Genomic DNA, 25,253 nt, shown 5'->3' on the forward strand with positions numbered 1-25,253 from the left:
GTTGCATTTCATGAATAATTCAAAACCTTGTGACTTCTGAGAGAGAAAAAGACGCCCCCCCCACCCACCACCACCACCACCACCACACACACACACACACACACACACACACACACACACACACACACACAGAGACACACTGATCGCAGCGGTATAGGGAGGAGGATAAGTGGGGAGTGTGCAAATGTGTGCAGCAATATGTCAGGTTGAATTCATGGTATTTAGGTTGAGTTCCATTTCAAGATTCCCTTCACTGCTGAAGTTAGAGGGTAGCTTCAAATGTAAATACAGTCATCCTGTTTATCCTGCTTCATCCCATCATCCACCCCTATCCTATCCCATACTTCCGCCCCTGTCCTGTTCGTCATGCTGTATGCCTAAATAATCTAGAGTTACAATATCATCGTTTCCAATCAGGACCTCACATTCTGACCCTTTAAAGGCTCACTTAAAAGAATCTGTCTGTGCAACAGAGTTGTTCACACTCATCTGCACACCACGATTTGTAAAATAACTTTAACAATGTAAACGATCAGTTGTATCAGAGGGCTGTGTCTGTTGGAAGAGTAACCACTCATGTTCAATGTAATGACAGCGATGACAGAAAGAAGTGGAAGTGGAGTATGTATAAAACGACCTTTTGCCCGATGTAGTGGAAAGAAACATGAATTCAAATGATACAAAATTAATTTACTCACATGCTGGTCATAAATATTCAGACAGCCAACTATTCATATGAGAAATCAAATTACAGTTTGGGAATGCTTGTTGCTCTTTTTAATCTAGTAAAATGTTTGTTTCAATTTAATAAATGAACCGATTTGGGAAAATAATGAAGCAGCACTTCAAGGTCGAATACATTTGTTTTGCATTCGGCTATATCTTGTATGGCCTCAGTTATTCTTTTTTCACAGTGTTGTAATATTTGGCTAAATATCTTTTTTTTTTTTAAATAATTTGTCTGAGAGTTAATGTGCCTTTGCTTTTGTAATGTTCAGTGTTGGGCAGTAATAATACAGAATAACAGGTTACAGTACTTTTTCAGTCATGAGTGCTGTAAAAACATACTGCAAATCCCTGCAACTGCTGCAGCTGTTGATCAGGTTGATAAGCAGGGCGACAAAAACTAACATCCTGTTGCTTTTTGAACATCTGCATGCACTTGTCCTTTTCACCTTTCACAAACAATGTTTAACCTTGTAAACCTCCCTAATGAATGTACAAAAAGTTTAGCTTAAACTATACTAACCCACTCAAATCCATTTTTACCCACCCAGTTAAAGAAAAAGTAGCCCAGTCTGGCAACACTGCCTCCTCCAAACCGTAGGCTGGCTGTGTGTTAAACCACAAGAAATAATCACATCTGTTTGGCTTTGCAGGCTCTGCAGTGCTGGAAAGCACCTATAGAGCTGCACTAATATAGACTTATTACTCCTGCTGATGAGAGATTAATAAACCTGTCATTTCTTGTCTGTTGACTAATAAGTAACCAGTAATTGAAATTATACTGTAGAAGAAGCCTGTCACTGGTAAGAATAAAACCGGTTTGTTCAGCTTTACAAGAGATTTTAGTAAATGAGTTTTTTTTTTAATTTTTTAAAATTTTTTTAGCTATTTGAATTTTTCAGAGAAAAATAACATTAAAGGCATGGAATAAAAGGTTTGTTCATGAAACCAGGATAGAATGAAGAGTGAAGTCTATGTCTAAGTCTCCATTGGTCCTTGCTCTTCTCAATGACATACCTCCTGAATAAACAGACAGTTTAGAGGTTTAGATCTGCTCTTTCCCACTTGAGTTTGTAAAAGTTCTGAGTTCAAAATATAATCTCAAGTAAATCCTGGACACATGGTTATTTTTCCCTTTTTTTTAAAAAAAAAAGTGTTAAGTACAAGTCACCACTCAGCAGTGAGTTGTTGAATCAAACTCCACTCATCAAGAGCCTCCCCTGAACGCCTCTGAGTGACTCAGCTTTGTTGCTTATGTGGAGATGTGTGTTTATGTGCTGTTCTGAGAGGACTTGAATTTGGCCGTGGATAGAGTGGGCAGTTTTTTTCCCCTCTCTGGAAGGTTGGATTGAAGGGGAAATAGATGATAGGGGGGTAATTCACTGAACAAGATGTTCTTTTATATCTTCCAGACGTGCTGCATCACTGCAAATGGTCTGGGAACACTGACCTGGATATTTAGGTGCAGCAGGTTTATGCAAAGCCTTTCCAGGACTGCATGACCATGTGTTTTGGTTTTTGTGTATCCATTCTCTATTCCCTCCATCAAGTAACAACTTTCCAGAACCTAATTAAGGCCAGTGAGGGCCACTATTGGCTCTGAACACAACAGACCCTGCTTGTTAATGAGACCTCAGGAATAAAGATCACCGACACAAAAGGAGCTGTTTTTTTTTTTTCAGCAATCTTTTCATTAATTCACTTTTGTCTTTGTCTCTTTTCAGCCCCAAAGACCTGCAGCCCAAAGCAATTTGTGTGTAAAGACGGGGTGACGTGCATCTCTAAGGGCTGGCGCTGTGATCGGGAGAAGGACTGCCCCGACGGCTCTGATGAGGAGCCTGATGTTTGTAAGTCTGTCTGCGTTGAAGCAGTCCCGTGTATTGTATCCAGATGTTGCAGGTCATCATCCCGTGTACCGTGATTATGCTTCTGCGACATCTGACTCCACAGCAGAATGAAGTTTGGCTGACATTTAACCATGCAGGGTTGATAATTGAAGCCTAGAGAAAAATGCTTTTCATCTTATTTAGATATATATGTCTAGATCTGTGTATCATATAATCTGAAGTACCTGTAAGCAAGTATGTTTAGCACACTTCTTTTTCACATCATCATCACGTTTTTTTTTGCCCAGTCAAGTCTGTGAATTCAGTGGAATACAAGCTCTCACTGCTCATCTCCTCTGACATGAATAAAGAGTGTTTAAGGCAGGTTCAGATATACAAAAATCTGTATAGATTTGAACGTTAGTCTATGATTTTATTCATCACAAAAAATGCAAACTCATAGTTGGGTCATGTAACATCTTCAGCCTATCTGTGCAGAAGACAGTCTGTTAGTAATGTGTGAATTATGCAAACTGGTTTTAGTTGAACACTATTCAACAGGGGCAGATGTTTGAAATTGCTTCATGAAAGGGATGTGAGACCCACTGTGAAAGCTTTAAAAGGCACTTTTTGCGATATCAAGGCTATGCTGATACATTATTGTAGCATTTGATCTCTCCAAACAGACTCTAAAGGCTGTCATCGGCTAGCAGACTGAGATTGATGGGCAATTGGATTTATTTGGCTAACCACAGCCATGCAGGAGAAAACAATGGGATGTTTTATCAGCTAGAGAGAGAGGTCATTTTGACTTCGAATAGTCCTGTCATGCCCAATTAGGAGATTTACAAAGTTTGTCTTTCTTTGTTAGATGTTACTTCCTTTTGCATTTAGAGCCACAGAGGATGCAGTCATGAGACAAAACCAAACTGAAAGTAGTACTAAAAAAAAAAAAAAAAAAAAAGACGGCGGTCTTAATTAGAGCTGAGATGCTTTGAGGCTGAATCCCTGGGAAGTGAATGAAAGCAGCAGTGTCTTTTTGGTCGGCCTCTTAGACTGAAACGCCTGTAGTTTTCTAAGAGGACAGAGGGCCCTGGGTGGGTGGGTGGGGACAGTTTGTGTATGTGTGCGTACATGAGGGCGGGGTAGAGTGCTATAGCTGCAGACTAGATGCAGAGACTGTATGAGAGCAGGTCTGGAAGTCATTAGAGACTCGCCCAGAGCAATGGAGAAACCTGCTGTTTTTCACAACCTGCTCTTTCCCCTCTTCTCTTCTGTGGGCCAGCCTCCTTCCGTGTCTGTATCTGGGACAAAAACACAGTGACTCCATCTCCTGTCTTATGCTACTTCCTCTAGCTTATGCCAAATTCTCTCAAAAACACCAGTTATGGGACCTATGCTCTAGAGGGACCTGCCTTTACACGGGGTCAGTGCGGAAAACCCAAGTCCAAGTCCCAGAGAAAAATAAATGCAGGTCTTATCTCGGATTTTTTAGAATTTAGGTGTTTTTGATTAAAGTTGCCAAGTGCATTACAAAGGTTGGAGTAAACACTATCATCTGCTAGAGTTTGAACAAGCACAGGAGTCAGTAGAGGAGGTTCAGTAGTCTGTCAGGGTGGTTCTAGCTGGAACTAACTAACTGGGTTACTATTGGACAGCTATGCTTCATTAATCCTTTATCACCGGAGCCTCGAAATGCCCGCCCGGTGAAATTACCGTAATGACACCTATATGCCTAAAGCGCAAGGTCTTAGCTTTCAGAAACTGTTGGAATTTTCCTATTGCTCAAACCGTGACAGAGTTACGGTAATCCAAAGTGTGCCTGCGCAAATGTGTCGTCGACAACACACTCGTTTTTAAAGGGTTGAAATCAACAGGTAAGTCTGGTAATATTCTTAAGTTTTCTTTTTGTCAACAAATCTCATGAAAAGATCAACACCAACAATGAATTCATTATAACAAGTATTGTCTGAGTAGCCAAACCCTGATATAGCTCATACTCTGTACCATAGATATCTATGGTTTTTCAAAAACCTCAGTCTGTCCCTTCATTTTAATGAACACGGGAACTGCAATGAACAGTTACTACTAGTTATTACTACATTTTTTAGATTTTTAAAAAAATTAAAGAATGTGTTAATGACCTTTTTATAAAAATGTACCTCTTTGGTAGGAACCAATGGCCTTGAGGCTGCTTTTCATAGACAGGAAAGAAAGTTTGAAAACGATTAAAAGTTGAACAAATGCATTTAATTTGCTGACAACTGAAGAATGACATCGCCAGCCTTTTTCTTTAAGACTTCTGAGACATACTGGTGGACAACATTGTAGGAGGCATGCCACGTAACCACCACATCCATCATTCAATTCCAACCTTTGTCGCATTTCTTTCCCTGTGTTTCCTGTGGCTCTCTACTGTCAGATTATCCAATAAAAAGAAAATTCCATTTGGGAAAAAGCTAAAAAAAATTGTAGTTTGTTACAGATGTTGGGTGTTGAAGCTGTCGAGAACTGAATGAATCAACCCAGTTAAATAAGGTTGATTTGCGTAGCTCATCATATGTATATGTTCTACAGAAAAACTGGAAATCCACTTTTCTGAGCGGGAGAAGTTGTCACAAGGATGGAAAATTAACACTGTTTGAAATGCTAAGCTGTCAGATGGCTACGCATCATACATATGTGTCTCCAAACAGTTTGTACACCGCCCATATATCGAGTAACATTTGTAGTTTAATTGTTGTGATAAAGGCGCATTTGCAGATGCTTCTGGTTGAAAGATGCATGAGAGAGGTTTATTTATTCACTCATGTGGATGGGGCTTCACAGTGGCCTTTGTTGGGGTGTTGGCTATTGCCAGTGAAGTCAGCCACTGTCCAGTGCAGCTGCTTTGCCCTGCTGTGTAACCCCCACAATGCTGTCCTTTGTACCCCGGCGTGCTGGGTCAGACTGGCATAGAGGGATGCTGAAAGAGTGAAACAAAAACAAAATGCTTGTCTGGGCATATGACTTTTATGTAGCACTTTGATCTGCATTCCTTATCAATGAACAATTGAAAGGCACGTAATGAAGATAAATGTCTGGTCCGTAGCCTTCGGGTTGGGCGGAGGCTCTTGTGGAGCTGCCATCTCCTTGGGCTGTAGACTTTATTAGGGTCCTGAAACACTCCCACATGCAGCGAGTCTGCCCTGGAAACACAGGAAGTGTGTAACGCTGCAATGACGTCCCCTGGCCCTGTCCTGTAATAAGGGCAGTTTTATAGACAGTTCCCACCTAGGCTCCAATTAGCTCTTTAGGAGATGAAGCCCTTTTCCAAAAGCCACTTTCAGAGTGGAAAACATAATCTTTTATGATGTAATGTGCATCTCATTGACTCCTGTCAAAAAAATGAGAGACTGTCATGAAAAGAAATAAAATCCGGGGTGTTTTATAATTAATCTGTCTGCTCGGAAGTTGTAATGAGACACGAGTGGGGTTTATTGTATCTGTGTATATGATCAGTGGTTTCATTTACCAGGCAATTGACCCACAGCCGGTGGTTACATAATGCAGATATGGAAGAGGGAGTGATCTGTCTGATCCTGCTACTGTCTCCTAAAGGCAGCCACCACCCAGTCCAGATAGCCATCAACATGTCAAGGAAAACAACCTTTGCTCAACATGAAAGAGTCTGTCGCCTGCCAGCACCTTGTTCCTGCAGGTGTGAGTGCACGTGTAAATGCCGAGATTTCGGTCTGCTCTCTCCTCTGTTGCTTTTACACACATTTTGTTATCGTCATGTAGACCATACAGCAGTGTTGTACCCTTTTAAAACCAAGCTCAAACATGCTTTCAACTGTGTTCTCCCAATGGCGTTCCCCAGAAGTCACTAACACACACACACACACACACACATAAACACATAAACACAAACATCAGTGCAAGCATTACATCACTCACCTACATGGAGAGGCTTGTCACCCTGAGTGTGCACTACTCTGAAACTCATATAACACAAATGACATGCATGTTGGCAGTGAGTGGTTTTTGCACTAAATTGGCTACAAATTATGACAGTATGTGTTACATTTTACTTTTATTGAACTAGAGAATTAAAATGTAAACCACTGTAGTGATGCACTGTAGAACTATTATTTAATTTACTGAAATTAGGCAATTGAGCCAGAATACTTAAATGTGTCTGAAAAATTAAAACCTGCATTTATGTATTTTTTTTTTTTTTCTTTTTGCCTCCTGGGGCAGCTCAACAGGCTCTAAGCACAATGCAGACATATCTTATAAAGCTGATCGTGTTAGCCAGCAGTTGCCTATTTACACATCCAATAGACAAACAGCAACATTAACACTGATCTGGAGTTTTGTTTATCGCCATCTTGTGAATGTAAGTCTTCCTTTTAGCTCCGTTTATGTCTCCACCAACTCCTGAGGGATATACCTGGCTCTTCAGAAGCTACATGCTTCATATGCCTGTTAGCTAGTCAAAAAGTTTGCTTTCTTTTGCTGGACCAGTACTGTATAGTTGCTTTATTTAAGGTTTTCCTTGGGAGCGCTCTGGTAGCTGAATGGTTACTGCACACATTTGCAGCGCCAAATAAAGGCAAGAACCACCAAAAAAAAATCTTTAAAAGTTTTTTTTTTTTGCCTCCTGTGACTGGAAACAATGCTAATGAGAATTAAAGTCACAGGTTGTAAAACCAAAACAATGGGCTGAAAGAAGCTAAAGGTAGCTGAGGGGAACTGAGTAGTTATATTTCTCTGTTGGTTCATTACTACAAGCGACACCTTTTATATTACAGTGGTACTTCTTTCCATTGTTAATACAAAAATGTTAATTAGTGAACCTTTAAAGTCAAATGAAATTGCAGAGTGATGTATAATTTGTTTGCCAATGTAGTAAAAATGAAATTCTTGCCATCCAAAGAATCCAGGGCATTCTCCATCAATTGAAAATTTAAAATATTTTTAAGATCTGCGGTCTTCCTCTGGCAAGGTTCAGAGTATATGTAGATATTATATACATATATAAATGCCCTATTTAAGGGTGTGTAGAGCCGGATGGGATCCACCAGCCACCAGCTGGCTGTTTTTAGATGAGGAGTTGAGGCCGGGGCAGAAGAGAGGGCAAAGCTGGCTGGCTCCTGAAGCAGGACAGGAGAGGCCAGCGTGTGTTCAGCCAAGAAAAGCGTGTCAGGGGTTTAAATTTTAAAAAGAGCATTATGTAATCTCAGCAGGGCTCTGCGCAGAAGGGGGTGGGGCAGGCCAGAGGCACCCTAAGGGGGAGACTAGGAGCAAGCCTGGGACAAGAAGAGAGATAGAGTGGGGTTTATGATGAGGGAGAATGAAACACACGAACAACAGTATGATAAACAGTATGGGTAATCGAAGCCCCCAGCCTGCATCTTGACGGTAGAGGCACACAGATGTTGAACACCTGTCCTTGCCTCGTGGCTAGTCTTTCACTTTGTATAATAAATCACATTGTGTCTGATTAGCAACAGCAATAAATGACTACATCCCGTATGCGAGAGTGCATTATTGAAGACACAGCTTGTCTTGTGCATTGGTTGTTTAACTTTGGTCTCCTCAGGTTTCCTGGCTCTCATGATGACGACTACTCTCATCTTCCTCTCCGACCCCCTCAGGCCTTTCCTGTCATTTGCATAGCTGTTTTTCTATGCGACAGTTAGTTGTCTGTCCTTTAAATTAGCTTTGTAATGCTCTACGTAACAAATGAAAATGACTGTCTGGAGAGTGGGCTCGGCGCTTAATTTGTGATGATTAAAGTTAGTCTCCTGCTTTCTTCATAAGAACTCTAAGCCAAAGTAGACTGGGTGCCTTTCAGATATTTAGTCATTCTGGAGCGGTGGTATGGCTGCCTCTCCCTTCTTCTACAAGAAAAACTTGCACAGTACTAATAGTTTTAGGTTAATCCTCAGTCCATTGTGAGGAAATAATAGGCGAATGAATCAAATAAAGAGTCTGTTCAGTCTCAGAAATAGAGTCACTGCTTAAGAACTTTTTCCAGTAGGCATTAGGTCTATTTTTCTTCTTTTATCTGTGTGTTTGTGGGTGAAAGCTGGAGAAAGAGAGACAGCCTTATATGTGTGTGAGAGTTGCTATCAAAACTTTTGTCATCTGTCCTTTTATGCACAAGCTTAAGGAAGCAGGTGTGTGGGATGAATGGCACTGGTTTATCTGTTTACTTTTCCTCTTTCATAACCAATACCGATGTAGGTTCAATCTATTTATTATTTTGGGGGTGTCTGGTGGTGTTGTCCTATATGAATCTTGGACTTTACTTTGCCGATAGAGCTGTTTACTTAGTGGTTTCTCTGCCCCCAGGAGCAGTGGTCCTGCTGTGTTTGGAGAAGGCTCAGTTTGTTGTGCTTTCGAGAGCTGGATTTAGCCTTCCTGCTTTGCTTGTCACCCTGCCAGCCACCCTAGAAGCCCCCCCAGGAAGGAATGAAAATGTGGTGTTGATATCTTGGAAGGAAAGGGGTGAGCAGAGAGCCAAAAGACCAAAGATCCAACCGTCAAGTGCAGAGTGGAGAGAGGTCGCACAGTCTGCCACCAGGGTTAATAAACTGCATTTATGATGTGAAGTGGTATAAAATCACTATGAGACCGAGATGTGATGACCTGGACAAAGGAAATACAGGTAGCTGAAAATAAACTCTAGTATTTGTGAGGCATAACCACAGGTGCAACTGGAGAGGCAGGTTAATGTGTTTTTTTTCACCTACAGAGTGTTTATAGGATAGCTGTCAGAAATAAACAGAGGTGGAGTGCAGGCACTGTTACCCTCAGCACTCTCCCGCTAGCTGTTGCTGCGCCTGCTCTGTTGCTGCCCGTGAGCTTGCTGACAAGGCTGTGTTGAGTAGCAACATCAAAACACAAACTTCCATGTTAGCCGCGCTGTCCTCTCTTAACCTAAACGAAACTCTGGTTGCGTCTTGTTTTCCCTGCCGTGTCCTACTTGTTTGGGGGTTTTGTTCCTTTGACAGGGCAGATGATTGGGAGGGGGGGGGGGGGGGGGGGGGGGGGGTCAAGGGCTGCCTCTGGGCTGCTGGGTCAGGATTCGGGTGCTCCGTCCAAGAATGTGTCATGAGGGCCAAGAGCATCACAGAAAGGGCCCAGCCAGTCTGTGAGGAAGTGGTCATCAGTGGTCAGAGAAGCCCAGTTTAGTATGTCATTAAGAGCTGCTGGCAGTGGAGTGGTGCAACAGTTTTTATTCATGAGCTATATTTATGGATCAGCATATTAAATTATTCATCTGTGTCTGGATGGTTGATGTCTGTGAAAAGTGGCCGCATTACTTTAATGATCTAATGTTTGACAGTAGAATGTGCTGTTTATCCACTATTGTTTCATATGCTGCAGTATTTCAGATCAAACTGCAGGCAGTGGGCAGCCTCATTGCTCTCTACAGTTGGCCTCATTCTGGCTCACATAAAGTCCCTTTTATGTTTTGCTGTAGCACTGGCAGCATCTTGTTGTTTGTTTGTGTGTTTGTTATTGGTTGAATGAGCATTGTGCTGACTAGCATATGGAAGGGAAGCATAAACTAGTGAATGGAAAATCCCCACAGCCTAACAAGCTTTGGGCTCAGGGACAGCCTGATCCAGACCCAGATCTTGACTCCTTCTCAGTCAGCTGGGCCTCTCTCTACTACTGGAGAGGAAACACAGATGAAGAGACAGTTTCCATGATGAATAATTCTGCAAAAATGTTGTTGGTGAAAGAAAACGTTCAACAGTTAGAAAAGTAGGGGAAATCCTAGCAGAAACAAAAACTAAGGAGGAGAATGTGTCTTTAAAATATTAATCCTGAAACAGCTCATAATCAGAAAGGGTGAGCCCCCTCCCCTTCATCACTGTGCCCATGTGGCCTTTACCTTTTCCCTGGCTCTCCCTCCATGTGGCCGTGCCGCAGTTCAGATCAGGCTTCGCACGTGACACTGCTTACAACACCGGGGCTCAGCCTGCTTTGTAGGGGGCCACAGCCGATTTGTGTGATTCAAACAATGGCCTTAGTTCTCTTGTCCCCCGCCTCCCTCGCCACCCGCTCTGCCCTCACTCCCCGGGACTGGAAAAGTGCATGTGATATACCTCTGTGTGTAGCGGCTTAAAGACTCCACTCGTGCAAGGTGTCTGAAATCCAGCGTGCCGAAATATTGTTTTGATATATGCTTAAAGAAGAAAGGCTTTGTTTTGCTCTGATGGTGACTTGGACTCCAGAAAAGTAATCATCAGGTGTTAATACCGCTACCCTACATATCCACTCAAATATTGCTGGCTCGCTCAAGCCCTTTACTGCACTACAATTTTAAATTTGATGCAAGTTTGGAGTTGTTGTTTGTACATCCTCAGGCGAATAGTTGAGTCAGACAGACCAATGGAAGAAGTGAAATCTGTCCTGAAATCTGCTCACATATTTGTGATGTTTGTAGGAGAGAAATGAAACCTTGGACCAATCTATGGTTCTCCAGAGGAAAAGAATAGTCAAATCACCAGCGTCACTTTTCAGCCAGTGGCACTGTCACAAGGATCGCATGCGTGGGTCGATGAAAGAGACAGCAGGATAATTTTCCTTTTCCCTAGATGCTCTCATTGAGCTAGAGTAGGGAACAGCTGAGGCTGTACCAGCCAGCCTGTGTAGATCTTTCACCGAACCAGTCAGTGACCTACGTAGAGGAATAGAGCAAATAGAAACTCGTCAAAGAAAAAAAGGGGTCCGGGCCAGCTAACCTGGCTCCCTCACAGTAGAGGAATGTTGAATAAAAGACCCTGTTTAATTCAAATTAGCAATGCCTTTTCCACTGCGGCCCCGCTGCCAGCTCGCACAAGAATGAAGCCTTGTGGGGCTCTGTCCACTTCCTGTGGATGAGGGGTTCCACTCGGTCTACTGTGTCTCCTCTCTGCTTTTTCTCACTTTCTCTCTCTCCCTCCGTCTCTTTTGTCTCTTACAGCTTTTATTTTCCACATATTCCTCTGCCTCTTATTCAGTTACTGTAAATGGGTCAACAGATGTTGGAGGAAAATAATGGGAAGAGATAAAGAAGGAGAGGGAGTGATTTGGAGGTGGGACAGTGAACAGTCTGCCATTCCACAGAGACAGAGAAAGATGAGTCCTGTAGAGGAGTGATCGGTTTCAAATAAAGTTAATGCACGGGAACGAGAAGGGGGAAAGGAAAGAGAAAAAGTCTTTGCATCATGCTGCATATTCATCATAGTCTTCAGTTAATGAAAACTGACAAACAACACAAATCTATCAATATTATTTTAACTTCCCACTATGTCTTTAAGAGGACCATCCCATTATCTGCCTTGATTCAAACACACACAATGCAACAGATGTGTTTGGACCAGGCGAATATTTCATGTATCATAACTACAATACAGCCTTTGTGGTTAATCATTTTTTATAAAGACATAAATGCTGTTTTTAAAACCCCCCACTGTGGTTAACATTGTGGTGAATTATCAAGTAAAAATTTGCAGTTTGGCAATACAGCACAAGGTTGTGGGCAACACATTGACTGGACACAAGTTGTGCTGAGTCATTAGTCTTTTTGTGGATGAAAGTCTGGTCAGAGTCACGAGGCAGGAAACTTCATCCAAGAAAAAGAGTTCAGTAATAAGGTCATTAAGGAGAAAAGCCCTCCGTGCTTGGCAAATGATTTTAGCAGTACACTCACTTCTATGGTGAGTTCGAGCTGCATAGATTCAGTGTCTTAGAGGAAGAGGTGTAGTTTTAGGCCAAACTCATATTCACCCAAGATGGATATGTTTTCTTACTCAGTGCAACTACTGTACCAGGCCTGTCTGCCAGCACAGTGGCGGGCTTATTGTTGGTGTTTTTGCCTCTGGGATGTGGATGTGTGTATGCTGTAGATGTAGTGAAGGTAGTCATTTGGCTAGGCCCAGCTAGGATAATGGTGTGTTTGTAGTTCCTGCTAGTTTTCCCTAGTGGCCATCTTATGCTGCCACAATGGTTCTTTGGATCTCTGCCTCATGGTTTTGCTTGTTAAATTGGCAAGAGGAAAAGATGAATGTCAATCCACAACGGATGAGAAGGGAAAGGCTGAAGTATTGGGAAACAAGGTACAGGAACAAAACAACTAGCATTAGAAAAAGAGGGGAACAGCATGTCTGTTTTCTCTTGGCTGTCTTTCAGAATCGAAACTGTCACTGATGCATGGAAATGAATTTGTCTGTCTACAAGAGCAGAGCCTGGCACAGTGTGCTGGGTTCCCCAACTTGAAAATCAGAAGAACAATTTGTGTTTTTCCTGACATTACGACACGCACCTCTGGTTAATTACCGCAAAGTGAATGTACGATGTGATTGATCAGTCACTGTGCTGAGTCAGACAGACACTGACGTACATTGTCTCATTATCCGTGTAGTTACTGGGTGATGCTCTAAACAACTTCCTCATTAAATAAGTGGCATTTGCTGAGCGATACAGTGCGTCTGCTCTTTTTCTGTGGGTTTGTGTTTTATTTCATTTAAGTGCAACAAGATGTTAGTAAGTTGAGGTGGTCCTTATTTTAGGCAGGGCTGTGGGACACCTGGGTGTCAAGGACAGAGGGATGAATCCAGTTTGTTCATCTATTGATCAGAAATGGTTTTATGATCTTGGGTATCTTTGGAGGAAGCCCCTTGTTCGGCCACTGTGTAATTAATTGACTGATAATATTTAAGGGCTCTCCCTGTTAGTATGCTTGACCAAGTTGGCCCACTGACTCCCAACACTAGTAAGCATGAAGGATATTTCAAAGTCAGCCTTTCTCTCTCCTGTTTTTAGTGTATTCATAGAGCGTTTGCTGCACACCCACCGCAGGTTACCTCTGTCTTGTATCTGGACGTAGGATGGTTTGTGATGAGCCCCACCACAGTGCTGCCATCCACAGATATTAAGGGCCAGACAGCTTGATGTGCCCTCACATGGCAATATGGGAGGGAATCATTTCTGTGTTGCAGCAGTCTGACAAATATGTTGTCAGCCACACACAGAGCCCGCTGTCCATCAGAAAGTCTGTCATCCACTGACAGAATGAAAGGGCGGTATTTCATAAAGATTGACTTTAAAGCACTTTTGCTTTACTGAGCAGTTTGTAGTCAGGACAAAATGGATGAAAGAGACAAGGAGACAAGGCGTATGACAAACAGCCGTAGGGAAAATCAATCATAGCAACTCATGGCTACATGCTACTGTAATGTATGCGCCTTCATGGCTCCACATGAATCTGCTTGCAACAGGGTGTGAGGAGTGACACAGCTGGAGCTGTGTTCACAGGGAAGGTGGTGCAGTAATATCCATCTTGCTATGACATTGTGCTAGTGTTTCTGCCTGCTGAGAGTGGTGCAAATCCAAGTAGAAAGAACAATTTTAGTGACTTTCATCGACAGAGGTGCAGACGGACAACTGCAAAATCCACTCAACCCTTTTAGGAGAAGCTTTTTTACAGTGATATACAGATGAACACATTAAATATACATCACATTAAAATCATTTCTGTGACTAAGGAAAAAGGAAAAGAAAAGACTGTTTGGGTTGCATTAATGGGTTGATTACAGAGTTGAAATGATAAGTTGATTAATCAATTAGTTTGACTGAAAATTAATCATCATTCAAGCATTTCTTAAAGCAAAGGCAAAAAAGATGAGTCAATAATGAAAATAATCTTTAGTAGCGGCATAAGTTGACTATTACCAACAATTTCATCCACGGCTGTATCTCACCATCTGTCCTGCAGGAGCGATCACCTGCAACACACACAGGTCAAACAGTGTGTGTGATCAGCAGAACTGATAATGAACCAAATGAATAGTTATTTAAGGGGAGACAATAAAAGAGCCAGAAGTTTCTCATGTAAAATTTCTGAGGCTTGCCATAAATTTGAAGACACTGAACAACACATATGACGAGGAAGTAATTATTTATGTGATGGAATTGTTTCAGAAAGAGAATTTAAAAGGGAAAGGGAAGGTAGAACTGCATCTGGAAATAGCACAGATTTGGCTCTAAGTAATAAATGCAGCTTCACTTCTCACTTTGCTCCTTTCAGTTGAGAATATTTGTGTTTATTTTGTTCTCAGGTCCGCACAGTACTGTGTCACGGTGCCCTCCCAATGAATACCAGTGTGGAGGAACAGAGCTCTGCATCCACATGAGCAAACTGTGCAACGGGGTTCCAGACTGCACTGATGGCTGGGATGAGGGCCCACACTGCAGAGGTATCACTGTCACACACATCCATACTGCTGTTGGACTTCCTGTTCATTTAAGTGTAAAATGGTTTAATAACACAATTCCCGTGCTAGTGCATCCTGTCTGTGTGAAGTCTGACTGGATTTCTACTGTACTGCTCGTTATCGTACAGTTCTCACTTCTGAAATCTTCACGCTGTGAAATAACAGTGGAGTCACAGTAACAGATTGATTTGCCACTGTTAGTGAAAGAATTGCTGGAGACAATTCTGCACTTCAGACAAGTTTATTTCAAATACATATGGGATTCAGCACACTACAATTTCATGAGAGAATCAAAGAACCTAAGCAGTTGCACACAGTCATACAGAGAATCCTCTTTATGCAGCTCTCCGCCTACATTGACTTACTTCTTATTCATACAGGCCTGCCTCCATGATGGAAGTACTACATGAAAGTACATTTAATTTCCTCCTCATAATTACAACCTTAATCACAAGTCATGCAAAAGCAGAAGACACACACAAACACCATGTTTTAACGCCATATATTCATGTCAGACAAGCACACAGTTTCATTACCAACTCCACATTTCACTCCCAACACCGCATTATATGATAATATTGAATTGTGCTGTGTTCTGTGTTAAAATGTGCCATATGTGTTGTTTTTCCACCATCAAGCTACAGTGCAGAGACACAATGTGAAATTGGATGTTTACCACTGTATGTCTCTGCCCTTTATCCGATATATTTGAAGCAAGACAGTCATGAATTAATTCAGATAAATACATTTTAAAATACAGAAGTTGTCATTGCGAAACCCAGAAACCAGGAAGTCAATTATGATGAACCGAAAGAATGTCATCGCCTTTAAAAGAATGTGCTGATCGAGTACTTTACGGTCCAAAAGACCTAAATATCTTCACTGGATAGATGAATTATTCCAGGAATGGGTGAAGGTCTAAAGGGAACTTCAGTTCCTCTGTTGTTCAGCATGTCTGTCAAAGGGTTAGCACAACTGATGATGGTCGATCAAATGAAAACCATGGAGCTGCTTTGTTTCTCAGATTCGCCTAAATCCTAACACCATTCCTGTAAATGTTAGAATGGCCAGCAGACATCATTACCACTGCATCATTAATATATACCCTGAAGTGCACATTACGCTTGAATAACCTTGATTGGAATTAATAGTAGATTTTTCATTTAACAGCTTTTCTCACTTCCAACCTGTGCAGGTACCAGCCGCTAAGATATAGATCCAAAACAAAAGTTTGAATTATTATTTATTCCAAGGCTTTGAGATTTTCTTACTAAGATTCAGAGTTAAATATTAACCTGACCATCTTTTTCTCTCCTGAGGTGGACCCCTGTCTTTTCCATATCAGTTTTTTCTTCCTTCTCTCCACCACATGTTCACTTAAAAATGAGCTGAGATGAAATATTGATTAAAGAAACATGGAGAGAGGCATAGGAAGGGACATCAAATTTTCATCCACTTTCAGGCTGGCTGGACTTTGAGGTTAGAGCGGACTTCTGTATGCAAGTGTGTGTGTGTGTGTGTGTGTGTGTGTGTGTGTGTGTGTGTGTGTGTGTGTGTGTGTGTGTGTGTGTGTGTGTATTCCCCACATGGTGAGGACAATAATTTGCTCACATGTGGAGACGCAGCAGCTTCCTGGGGACAAAAACATGGCTCTCCAACAAGGTTGACTGATTATTTTGAGGCTAAGACTCAGTTTTTGGATTGAAGTTAGAATTGGATTGAAAGGTTGTGACACAGGTTGTGTGTGTGTGTCTGAGACATGCATATCTCCTGCAACATCTTTTGTTTTCCAGGGGCCGTCAAGTGTCTCATTCAGGGTCGTCCAATTCATATGAGTGGTTTGCATTCTGAGCCAAGACAGAAGATTTTATTTGCTCCAAAATAAATATTGTGTGGTATGTGTCATAGTAGGTTGTTTACATTGTTGCCCATGTTGGTTTTGTAAACACATCTCAGTTGTTTGGTGCTCAGACTTGTTTTGGAAAATTCCGGGCACGTCTGTAATTTGAACTGTGGTTGTCCCAGCAAGCCTCTGGAGAGCAGCAGGAAAACTTTACGACTTGTTGCCCGTCTGTAATATTCATAGTGTGGTATAGGGATTGGCAGCTTTGCCTTATAGATGTTTGGAACTGCTCCCGTTCTAGTCCAACTTAATCACTGATTTAGGAAAATCATTTGGACGGCAGTGCAAAAATATGTACAGTCCAGCAACAGAACTGCAGCTTTTCTTCCTTTTATTTTGAAAGTGTTGTGCCCACTCTGCTCCTCTCTCCCCGGAGGTGTTATGTTAGTGTGAATTGTCTGCCAGTGTTTCTGGGCAAAGTGAATCATTTGTGACTGATAGATCTCAGCTGAGTTTGACATGGTTGTGTCTGTTTGACTATGACTCACCGTGTCTTGATTTATATCTCACAGGATGTGCAGTGCGCTGCTGAAAACTCTGCTGAGATTCCATTATGCAGTCAGTCAGCTGACTGGAAGGTGTGATTGGTGTGTTTTGTGTTTGGGCTCCTCTGTATTTGATCTGCCTTTGAGATGGTCATTGTTGGAAAGAAGGTATTGATTGTGAATGCAGGTCAAGCAGTATTTGTTTGCCTTCCCTTCAGAGGTTTTGGATGTAAAATGTATTAGACTTAAAGTACCACTCCGTCTTAACATCACTTCATGCTTTGAAAAAACATAATATTTCAGTCATGTCAAACAAAAAATGAATGTCACATTTTGATGTCAGTAACACGGAATCAAAGAATTGAAGTCTTTCCATCCAGACTCATATTTTGAACTGACATTTAGCAACTGCACATGCACAAATCATCCATAACAACCATATCAGTTGATAGAACGGTTTGTGTTGTAATAAGCAGAACTGCTATTAGAGAATATGTGAGATGAGCTGCAGATGTCCAGGAAATCTTATTATGGAAAATTCAATTTGATTCAATTCAGTTTTATTTGTATAGTGCCAAATCACAATATACATTATCTCAAGGCACTTCACAGAGTAAGGTGAAGACCTTACTTTATTATAGAGAAAAACCCAACAGTTCCCACAAAGAGCAAGTGCTTGGGGACAGTGGGGAAAATAGCGAAAATCGCTTTACTAAAGTGGGTTGAGTCAGAATTCACTTTGCTGCCATAATAACAATAATCACAACTTTATACATTATACATTCCACCCATTACTCCTTTCTGTCCGTTTATATATAACTGCACACTTGAAATATGTAAGGATAACCTGAAAAGACTTTGGCGTGGTGACTGCATCTATTTCCTGTTTCTGTTCTGTAATTCTGTAAGTGGTATGATGGTCTCGATGGGTTAATTTTTCATTCTTTAATATTTCAACGGTCAAAGCAGGCACATGTGTGTCTTCTCAACTTGCCATTGTTTTTCCTCAGTATAATGAGAATAATGTAGAATGGTGGTTGTAGCCACACGTCCTGTAAAGGATATCCCTGCTTATGGGTGTGATGATTTTCTCAGATTTGGAATCATCTACTTAGCAGGGCCAACATTTGGCCCTGAGAAAACAAAGATTTATGGTGCAGCCCAGCTGGATGGGTTCTAAGAGCAGTAATGGATGTGCACGAAAACAAACATTTAATCATGTGCTGAAATCCCTTTCCCAAGGCTAAATGTGAAAGTGTTTTGTTTGTTAGTCCTGTATCTTTACCACCATTGTACTGAGCTGTTGTTCACTTACAATTTCCAACTCGGAACAAATCACTCTCACCGATGACGCATTCTGGTTGAATAGATGTTTGTTTTCAGGGCCAGATTCTGTATCTGTGAGACTTTCAGTTCCTAAAATGCCGACATGTAGATCACATCTCATGTCAGTGTAATGCTTAGTTGGTGAGTAACTGTGCTGAATGTGAATATTTTTATATGTGCCTCATTATTGGAGCTGCAGAGCTGTAAATGTAAAACAGTGGCAGCTTCAGCAGCACCTGCTCCTGATACCTACAGACATGTCTCTGCATCTTCTGCCAGATATGAAGGAGGATGAATGAAACCTGAGTGATCACACTATGATCTGTGGGTTTATTGTGTTGTGTTGAATGGATTATTACATAATTATGCACAAATCTACCTCCCATTGGAATAACTGATGCAGTGTTTTCAGCCCAAAAAAACAATGTGGGAAACAGGGAGGAATAATGAATAAACACCCTTTCTGTGTTCCTGCATTTATTACATTATCGCCCTCTCTCCCCCCCCCCTTTGTCTGTCTTCAGAGTATATCTCCAACTGCTCGCTCATGGGTTGTCAGGAAAACTGTGGAGTGACTCCAGGAGGGCCTGTTTGTTACTGTAAGAGTGGTTACGAGATCAGCCCAGATGGAAAGATGTGTAAAGGTGAGTTCCTATAAGCACCCCCTGTGGTTTAGTATGGGCTGTGAGCATATGATGATTCATTTTTACGTTGGTATATCTTTATATTTTATTCATGTGTGAAATGACAAACAGCTAGCAATGGCAGGAAAAGAATACCACTGGATGTGTCCGTAAAATGTTGTTTGCTTCGCAGCATCAACAACAAACATAAGCTTACGTGGCTTACATGCTTTCCTGTCCAGTAACTCCACATCAGCGTTCTTTCAAGTTCTTTCGGCATCCAAAGCTGCACCAGTGTTTACTCAGGTTTTTCGAGAAACTAAACCAAATGCAGAGCACACAGTGGGTAGTTCAGAGGGCGTGGGAGTGTGGGGCATTTTCTACAAAAGCCTGTTTGGAAACACTGAAATTTCAGCAGCCATGGAGGTTACAGAGGACCAACTGGAGTTGATGAGCAACACTTGCAAACCTCACTTATATAATGGTGTTTTTGTACAACAAGCCAATGAAATGTTACACCTTTAATGACTCACAAATTAAACATGGAAAAAAAAAACTAAACATGAAATGCATTGAAGTATTTAGGGAATACTCACGTGTGGAAGGGTTTATGTTTTTATATTGTCCTCTGTTTGTGCTATGTCTGAACTGAAATGAGTTGTTTCTTTCTTTCCCCGAGTAATAACACCATCTGTGGTTTTTGTGGTTCAGATTTTGATGAGTGCACTGTGTATGGGACCTGCAGTCAGTCCTGTACCAACACCGAAGGCTCCTTCACCTGCTCCTGTGTGGAGGGCTACTTGTCCCAGCCAGACAACCGCTCTTGCAAGGCCAAGAATGGCAAGTACCAGCGGACGTCAGCAGAACCGAATCACTGCCTGAGACTGTACAGACGTTCTGTTCATGGTCCTCCTGTTTTACTGTTCTGTCCATTACGTTACATTTCCAGTGCCAGTAGACCGTCTGCCTGTCCTGTTGATTGCCAACTCCCAGAACATCCAAGCCACCTCCCTGAGTGGCACCACAGTCCACAGTCTGCTGTCCACCAGCACCAAACAAACCACAGCCATGGACTTCCTCTATGCTCAGGAGACTGTCTGCTGGATCCACGTAGGGGACTCCCCCTCATCCACACACCTCAAATGTGCCAAGATCCCCAATCTGAAGAGCTTCACAGAGGAGAGAGTCATCAACATCTCCCTGAGCCTGCACCGTGAGTACATCACAACACTTCATATTATAAATTGCACTTCATCTGGCATTCACTGAACAGCAGCACTGCAGCATAGAAGTCAGCACAGCGTGATCTGCACAGGCCAGAGTACACAGCAAAATGACACAGTCCAATTCTCCGCACGTAATACACTGCAGCAAGTATTTGTGTGTGTATGTTGTAATTTTTAAGGTTTTTTTTTTTTTTATTCCTGGAGGCCATACATAGCATGAGGTGCCACTGCACATTTCATTAGCCTGGGTTGCAAGTGCTGCAATAACATCACAAAGGCCGGGGGCACTGTAGATCACCTGTGGCTGCACAGCAATCTGCCACACATCTCATCATTTTTTCAGGATGAATCCTCCACTTTCGTTTGCGGAGTTGTTTTTTTACACACAGTGAAAAGCACCTCAGACTTGAACCACGCTCCAGAAAAAGTATTTTGAATTTGAATTTGTACATCACTCACACTGGATCATATCTGACAAGCGGTCCCACTTTTTTCTCTTGCTCCATATGCAAAGGAGGATGATGAATTCTGTCTTTCTGTTGAGTATCACTCAGAAAAGTATATTCCACACTTCCATTATTCATGCAGGTCAGGCTAAAGTTAAGCGTAGAAGTGATGCATACAGCAGCTACATAATCTCCTGCAGCAGGGGGGGCTTGACACTATTAAATAAGCTGGTTAAACATTTGTTTTGACACACACACAATTAAAAACACGCCCAAACTGTGTTTTCTAGAAATTGTTATTAACATTGCGTGGTAAGTACAGTAAAACTATATTAAACCAGATGTTCTCATGTCTGTTTAAAGTCCTGCTGCTGCTATCTGATGTCGCAATCAAATAACATTCATCTAACAGTAAAGCTGATGACTGGACTAGACCTGACTAAAATATGTTTAGTCTAATATGTCTTATTTGCATCCTTTGCAGATGGAGATTTGGTCGAGCCTGTTGCTCATATAAAGCTGTTGGTTGTTTTATATAAGTTTCACTTTTTAAGTCAAATCTAAACAGGTGGACAAAAAATGCCCAGAAATGTAGCCAAAAGTGAACCAAGCATCAGAACCTGTGGAATAGACGTGTCCTTAGCTTCTCTATGTTTGTGCACAGACTGTGAGTCACATATATTACGGTAACACATTAAAAGCAGCTGTGTTTTTCCATGGCTTAAGTTTCGTTTCAGAAAACACTGAACATTCTTTTGTCCTGAAAAAACGAAACAACGTAAGAGGTGGAGATGTAAGTGGAGATGTAAGGAGCTTGATTGAATACAGACCTGTATACATGCGTGCTTCTGATTGTAGACAACCTGCGGGTTTAAAGCTGCCACACCCACAATCTGCCTCCCTTTATCACTCCTTTCCTTCAAGCCTCATATTCCCAGCCAAGTCACGGCCTGGTTTTTGGGCAGCCTGTCTCCAATGAGTCAGAAGGAAAGCAGCAACAGAAACAACAGCCTCATCCTGACAAAGCCAACAGGGAGCCATCATTGTACTATCTTTCTGGGGAGTTGGTTGACAGATGGTTTGTTCTATCTGCACTGTCATTCTTATCTGCAGACATTAATTAAAGAACTTTGCCTTGAATCAAAACAAGGCTGCACTCACTCAGTCATTATCTTCATATTCTCTTCTTTGTGCTCCCCTGGTCCTCACAGCAGTCCCTTAACTTCACGTCTAATCCCTAACAAGACTTAGGGCAATGCAGAAATACTGTCGTTTATGGAATAATATAGCTCAGTTTTACTCCTCTCCTTTCTTATTCTCTGTTTTTTTTACTTGCAAACATTGTGACCGATCACACTCACTCAGTGTGCAGCAGCTTGCCTCCACTCACATCCTTTTTTCCATGTGACTAAAGAATGCATTAACATGACAGAAATGACTTTCTCAGTGCCGACCATCAGAGAAAATGGAAAGAGCAAATGATGACAGTCGGGCAGCTCTGTCTTCCACATGCACGCACAATGTGGTGTAGCTGTCATTTGGAAATAATGTTCATTTCAAACCAGATGATATAAGACAAGCTCAGAACATTGAAAATTATGCATGAGGCATTTTGGCAGATGAAGAAGGCTGATGCACCTCTCTGTGTATTTGGAGCCTCATAAACACTAGATCTGTTATTATTAAATTATACAGTACATCTCTTAATCAATGAGGCTCATGCAGGAAACAAGACATTATAAAACCCGTCTCAAAATCACTGAACAGTGCCATGTTGATTTGGAGATTTCCTATTAGGAAAAATGTATTTGCGCTTGATAATTATGATCAGAGTAATTTAAAGTAAAACAAGAAGGATCACCGTCGCTATAACCGCGCAGCTGTGACTCGGCTCACATTTGACTTGGCAATTTAAGGACCAGAAGAATTTGCAGGAAATTCCAGCAGCTTCAGCTTGGTCCTCCATGCCTGTCCCCCACACACATGCACACCCACACAAACTGCAGCGCTCATGTGCAGACACATACTGACATAGTGGCTGTGCACACACACACACACACACATGGAGAACTACTGTAGCTGTATTTAGGAACATGGACAGGATGTGCATGGCTGATGATGACAGATTATAGCTGTATTGCTGAAATAAAGGAGGCAATTGATGGGCAGTGGGCTTCCTGTATCCAAGTGGAAATATCTCTGTATGTATATGAGTGTGATAAGAAAAAGTTTTTAAGTTTTTGATGAGAGAAATCAAAATTGACTGAGAAAATTAAGTTAGGGTTGTGTCCCTTTTTCAGAATAAAAGTAACCATAATTAGTGAAACGGGGAGTAAGTATGTTATAAAACACTGGAAAAAGGTATACACCTATATATTTATGACGAGTTAGCCAAGAGATGTCTGGAATATCAGCGTCCTCTGACCACGTAGCCGACCTCAAACAACATGCTTAGTGTCAGCACAAAAAAAAAAAAAAAACACAATACAAAGGGCAGATTTTTCTCATCTGTTCCACTCCATAATCTGGAGCGACTGCCCAGACAGCAGAGTTGATCTTTTGGACAGGCTGCTGCCGTGTGAGTCTGACGGAATAGGAGGGGCAGGTTTATGCTTACAGTCAACATGGAAGGGACCAACGCCAACCAATGGCAAGGGGTGAACATACAGGAAATGATGCGTGTGTGGTTGGAGTGACTCATGACCTCAGTATGCCCCAGATGAGTTGTCCAGATGTGTCTCCATCCCGCCCCCCCCCCCCCGCCCCATCGCACTCTCACTCTCTCTTAGTTCCTACTGTCAGAGTCAATGAAACATACATTTACTCTCCTTCTATATATATGACCCGCCTATTTCTCGCCATTGACAACTATACCAGCCACTCAAAGTAACAGTGAAGCACACAAAAGTGGTGATGTATCACCTTTGTGTGTGTTATTAGAAGTAGTTTATTTTTCCACTAATCTTAGCTTTTATTTTAAAATCTTACCACTTTCAATTACATACAGCCAATTCTAAATGAGTTGTGCTTGTCAGACTCGTAACCTGTGGTGAGTAATGCCTTACTGAAACAGGAAGCAACTTCTGAGTAAATATAGTCGGGGTGTAAATCAGTTTGAACAGTTGTTTCAAACGTTCGGGTGCTGAGAGCTTGCCCTATGGGGGGAAGCTTGGAAATGGAGTAGAGATAGATTTACATTCAGTAAAAAGTAGACACACAGGAGGACTGATCCCAGAGCTGCCACTAAGCCTCCCTTCCCTGCTTGTACTGGAAGAGCTGCAGTACCTGCCCCTGCCCCCTGCTCAGTGAGCTGCAGTGTGCTGCTTAACGCAGACACTGGCCTGAAATCGTCTTAAGAGGTCATGTGCTGTTAAAAGGCAAACCAGTCAGCACATTTTCAAATCTTCTCTCCATTTAACACATTAAACCTCTCTCCCTGTCTCTCTCTCCTCCACTTTAACCTTCACACACCCCGAACCACTTTATTTCCCTTCGTCCTGTGGCTCTAATGGACCTTAACAAAACCATATTTAGAAAGACAAAAGTTTTTTGTTTGTTTGTTTGTTCGTTTCGTTTTTTTCATTCTCCCCCCTGCTTGTGGGTTTTCTGGTGTGACGCTTTCTCCAGATGGAAGAGGAGTGTTGTGGCAGCATTTTGTGAAGTGGGGGTTGGGGTGTAAGAGCGCTTGCTGTTAACACTTCAGTCACAGTTTAAAAGTGACAGTTCAGAGGTATCAAAGTCATATCAGCTCATTTAAACATAATGCCACTGATATTACAACACTATTGATCCCCCGTGTTAGCAGTGTAATAATGTCAGTGGGCGCCTGTGAAGGTGTATTGCTGCTTTCTATTCCTACATGTAGGTACTGGAGTAAAACTCTACCCAGCGCTGCTCCATTTAGCAATACATTATCTAGACATCCACTTGGCTGCCGTTTTTCTTAGACCAACGGGGAGCAGAGAGATGAACAAGAAAACATGTAGAAAACAAGTTGTTTGGAGAGAGGAGGGGGAAAAAATGAAGAAGGCAGTCAGTTCTGTTTTTTCAATTATGCTGTGTTGTTTTGTATAGCATAGTTGCAGACAGTCAGCGCAGCAGTTAATGAATCCAGACTGTTTTCCCACCTCTGGGGAGCAGACGAAGGGGAGGGCCAGGAGGATGATGCATGGAGGTGGAGAGAGGGAAAGAGAATGGGAGGAGATAGAAAAGTCTCTGGCTTTGCTGGAGCCATCTCTGTTTAGCAGAAGTGGGGGAAAATGGAGAGCAAGGGGTGTCAGAGAGCAAAGGATGGACATTTGTTCAGGGCTTTTAGCACACTTTTAGAATATTACACAATCTCCTCTTTTCTCCCCCATTGTTTATCCATTGCTTAATCAGTGAATCAGTGTGTTGTGGGGCAGCTGGAAGTGTTTAAACAGAGAACTCTGTG

General features: G+C 42.0%; 1 protein-coding gene across 1 annotated transcript in view; it reads left to right on the forward strand.

The window, feature by feature from the left end:
- The window catches only part of LOC139630548 (low-density lipoprotein receptor-related protein 1-like), an 89,384-nt gene that overhangs the window by 12,674 nt on the left and 51,457 nt on the right, over window positions 1-25,253 (forward strand). Inside the window, exons 2-6 of the mRNA XM_071494112.1 lie at window positions 2,451-2,573; window positions 14,657-14,794; window positions 19,051-19,170; window positions 19,861-19,989; window positions 20,099-20,362. Coding sequence (XP_071350213.1) covers window positions 2,451-2,573; window positions 14,657-14,794; window positions 19,051-19,170; window positions 19,861-19,989; window positions 20,099-20,362 — 774 coding nt within the window. The remainder of the gene's footprint in view (window positions 1-2,450; window positions 2,574-14,656; window positions 14,795-19,050; window positions 19,171-19,860; window positions 19,990-20,098; window positions 20,363-25,253) is intronic.

Source organism: Trachinotus anak, unplaced genomic scaffold (assembly GCF_046630095.1).
Source record: "Trachinotus anak isolate AG129_WGS33_773 ecotype Australia unplaced genomic scaffold, CSIRO_AGI_Tana_v1 ptg000013l, whole genome shotgun sequence".
NCBI classification, from domain to species: Eukaryota; Metazoa; Chordata; class Actinopteri; order Carangiformes; family Carangidae; genus Trachinotus; species Trachinotus anak.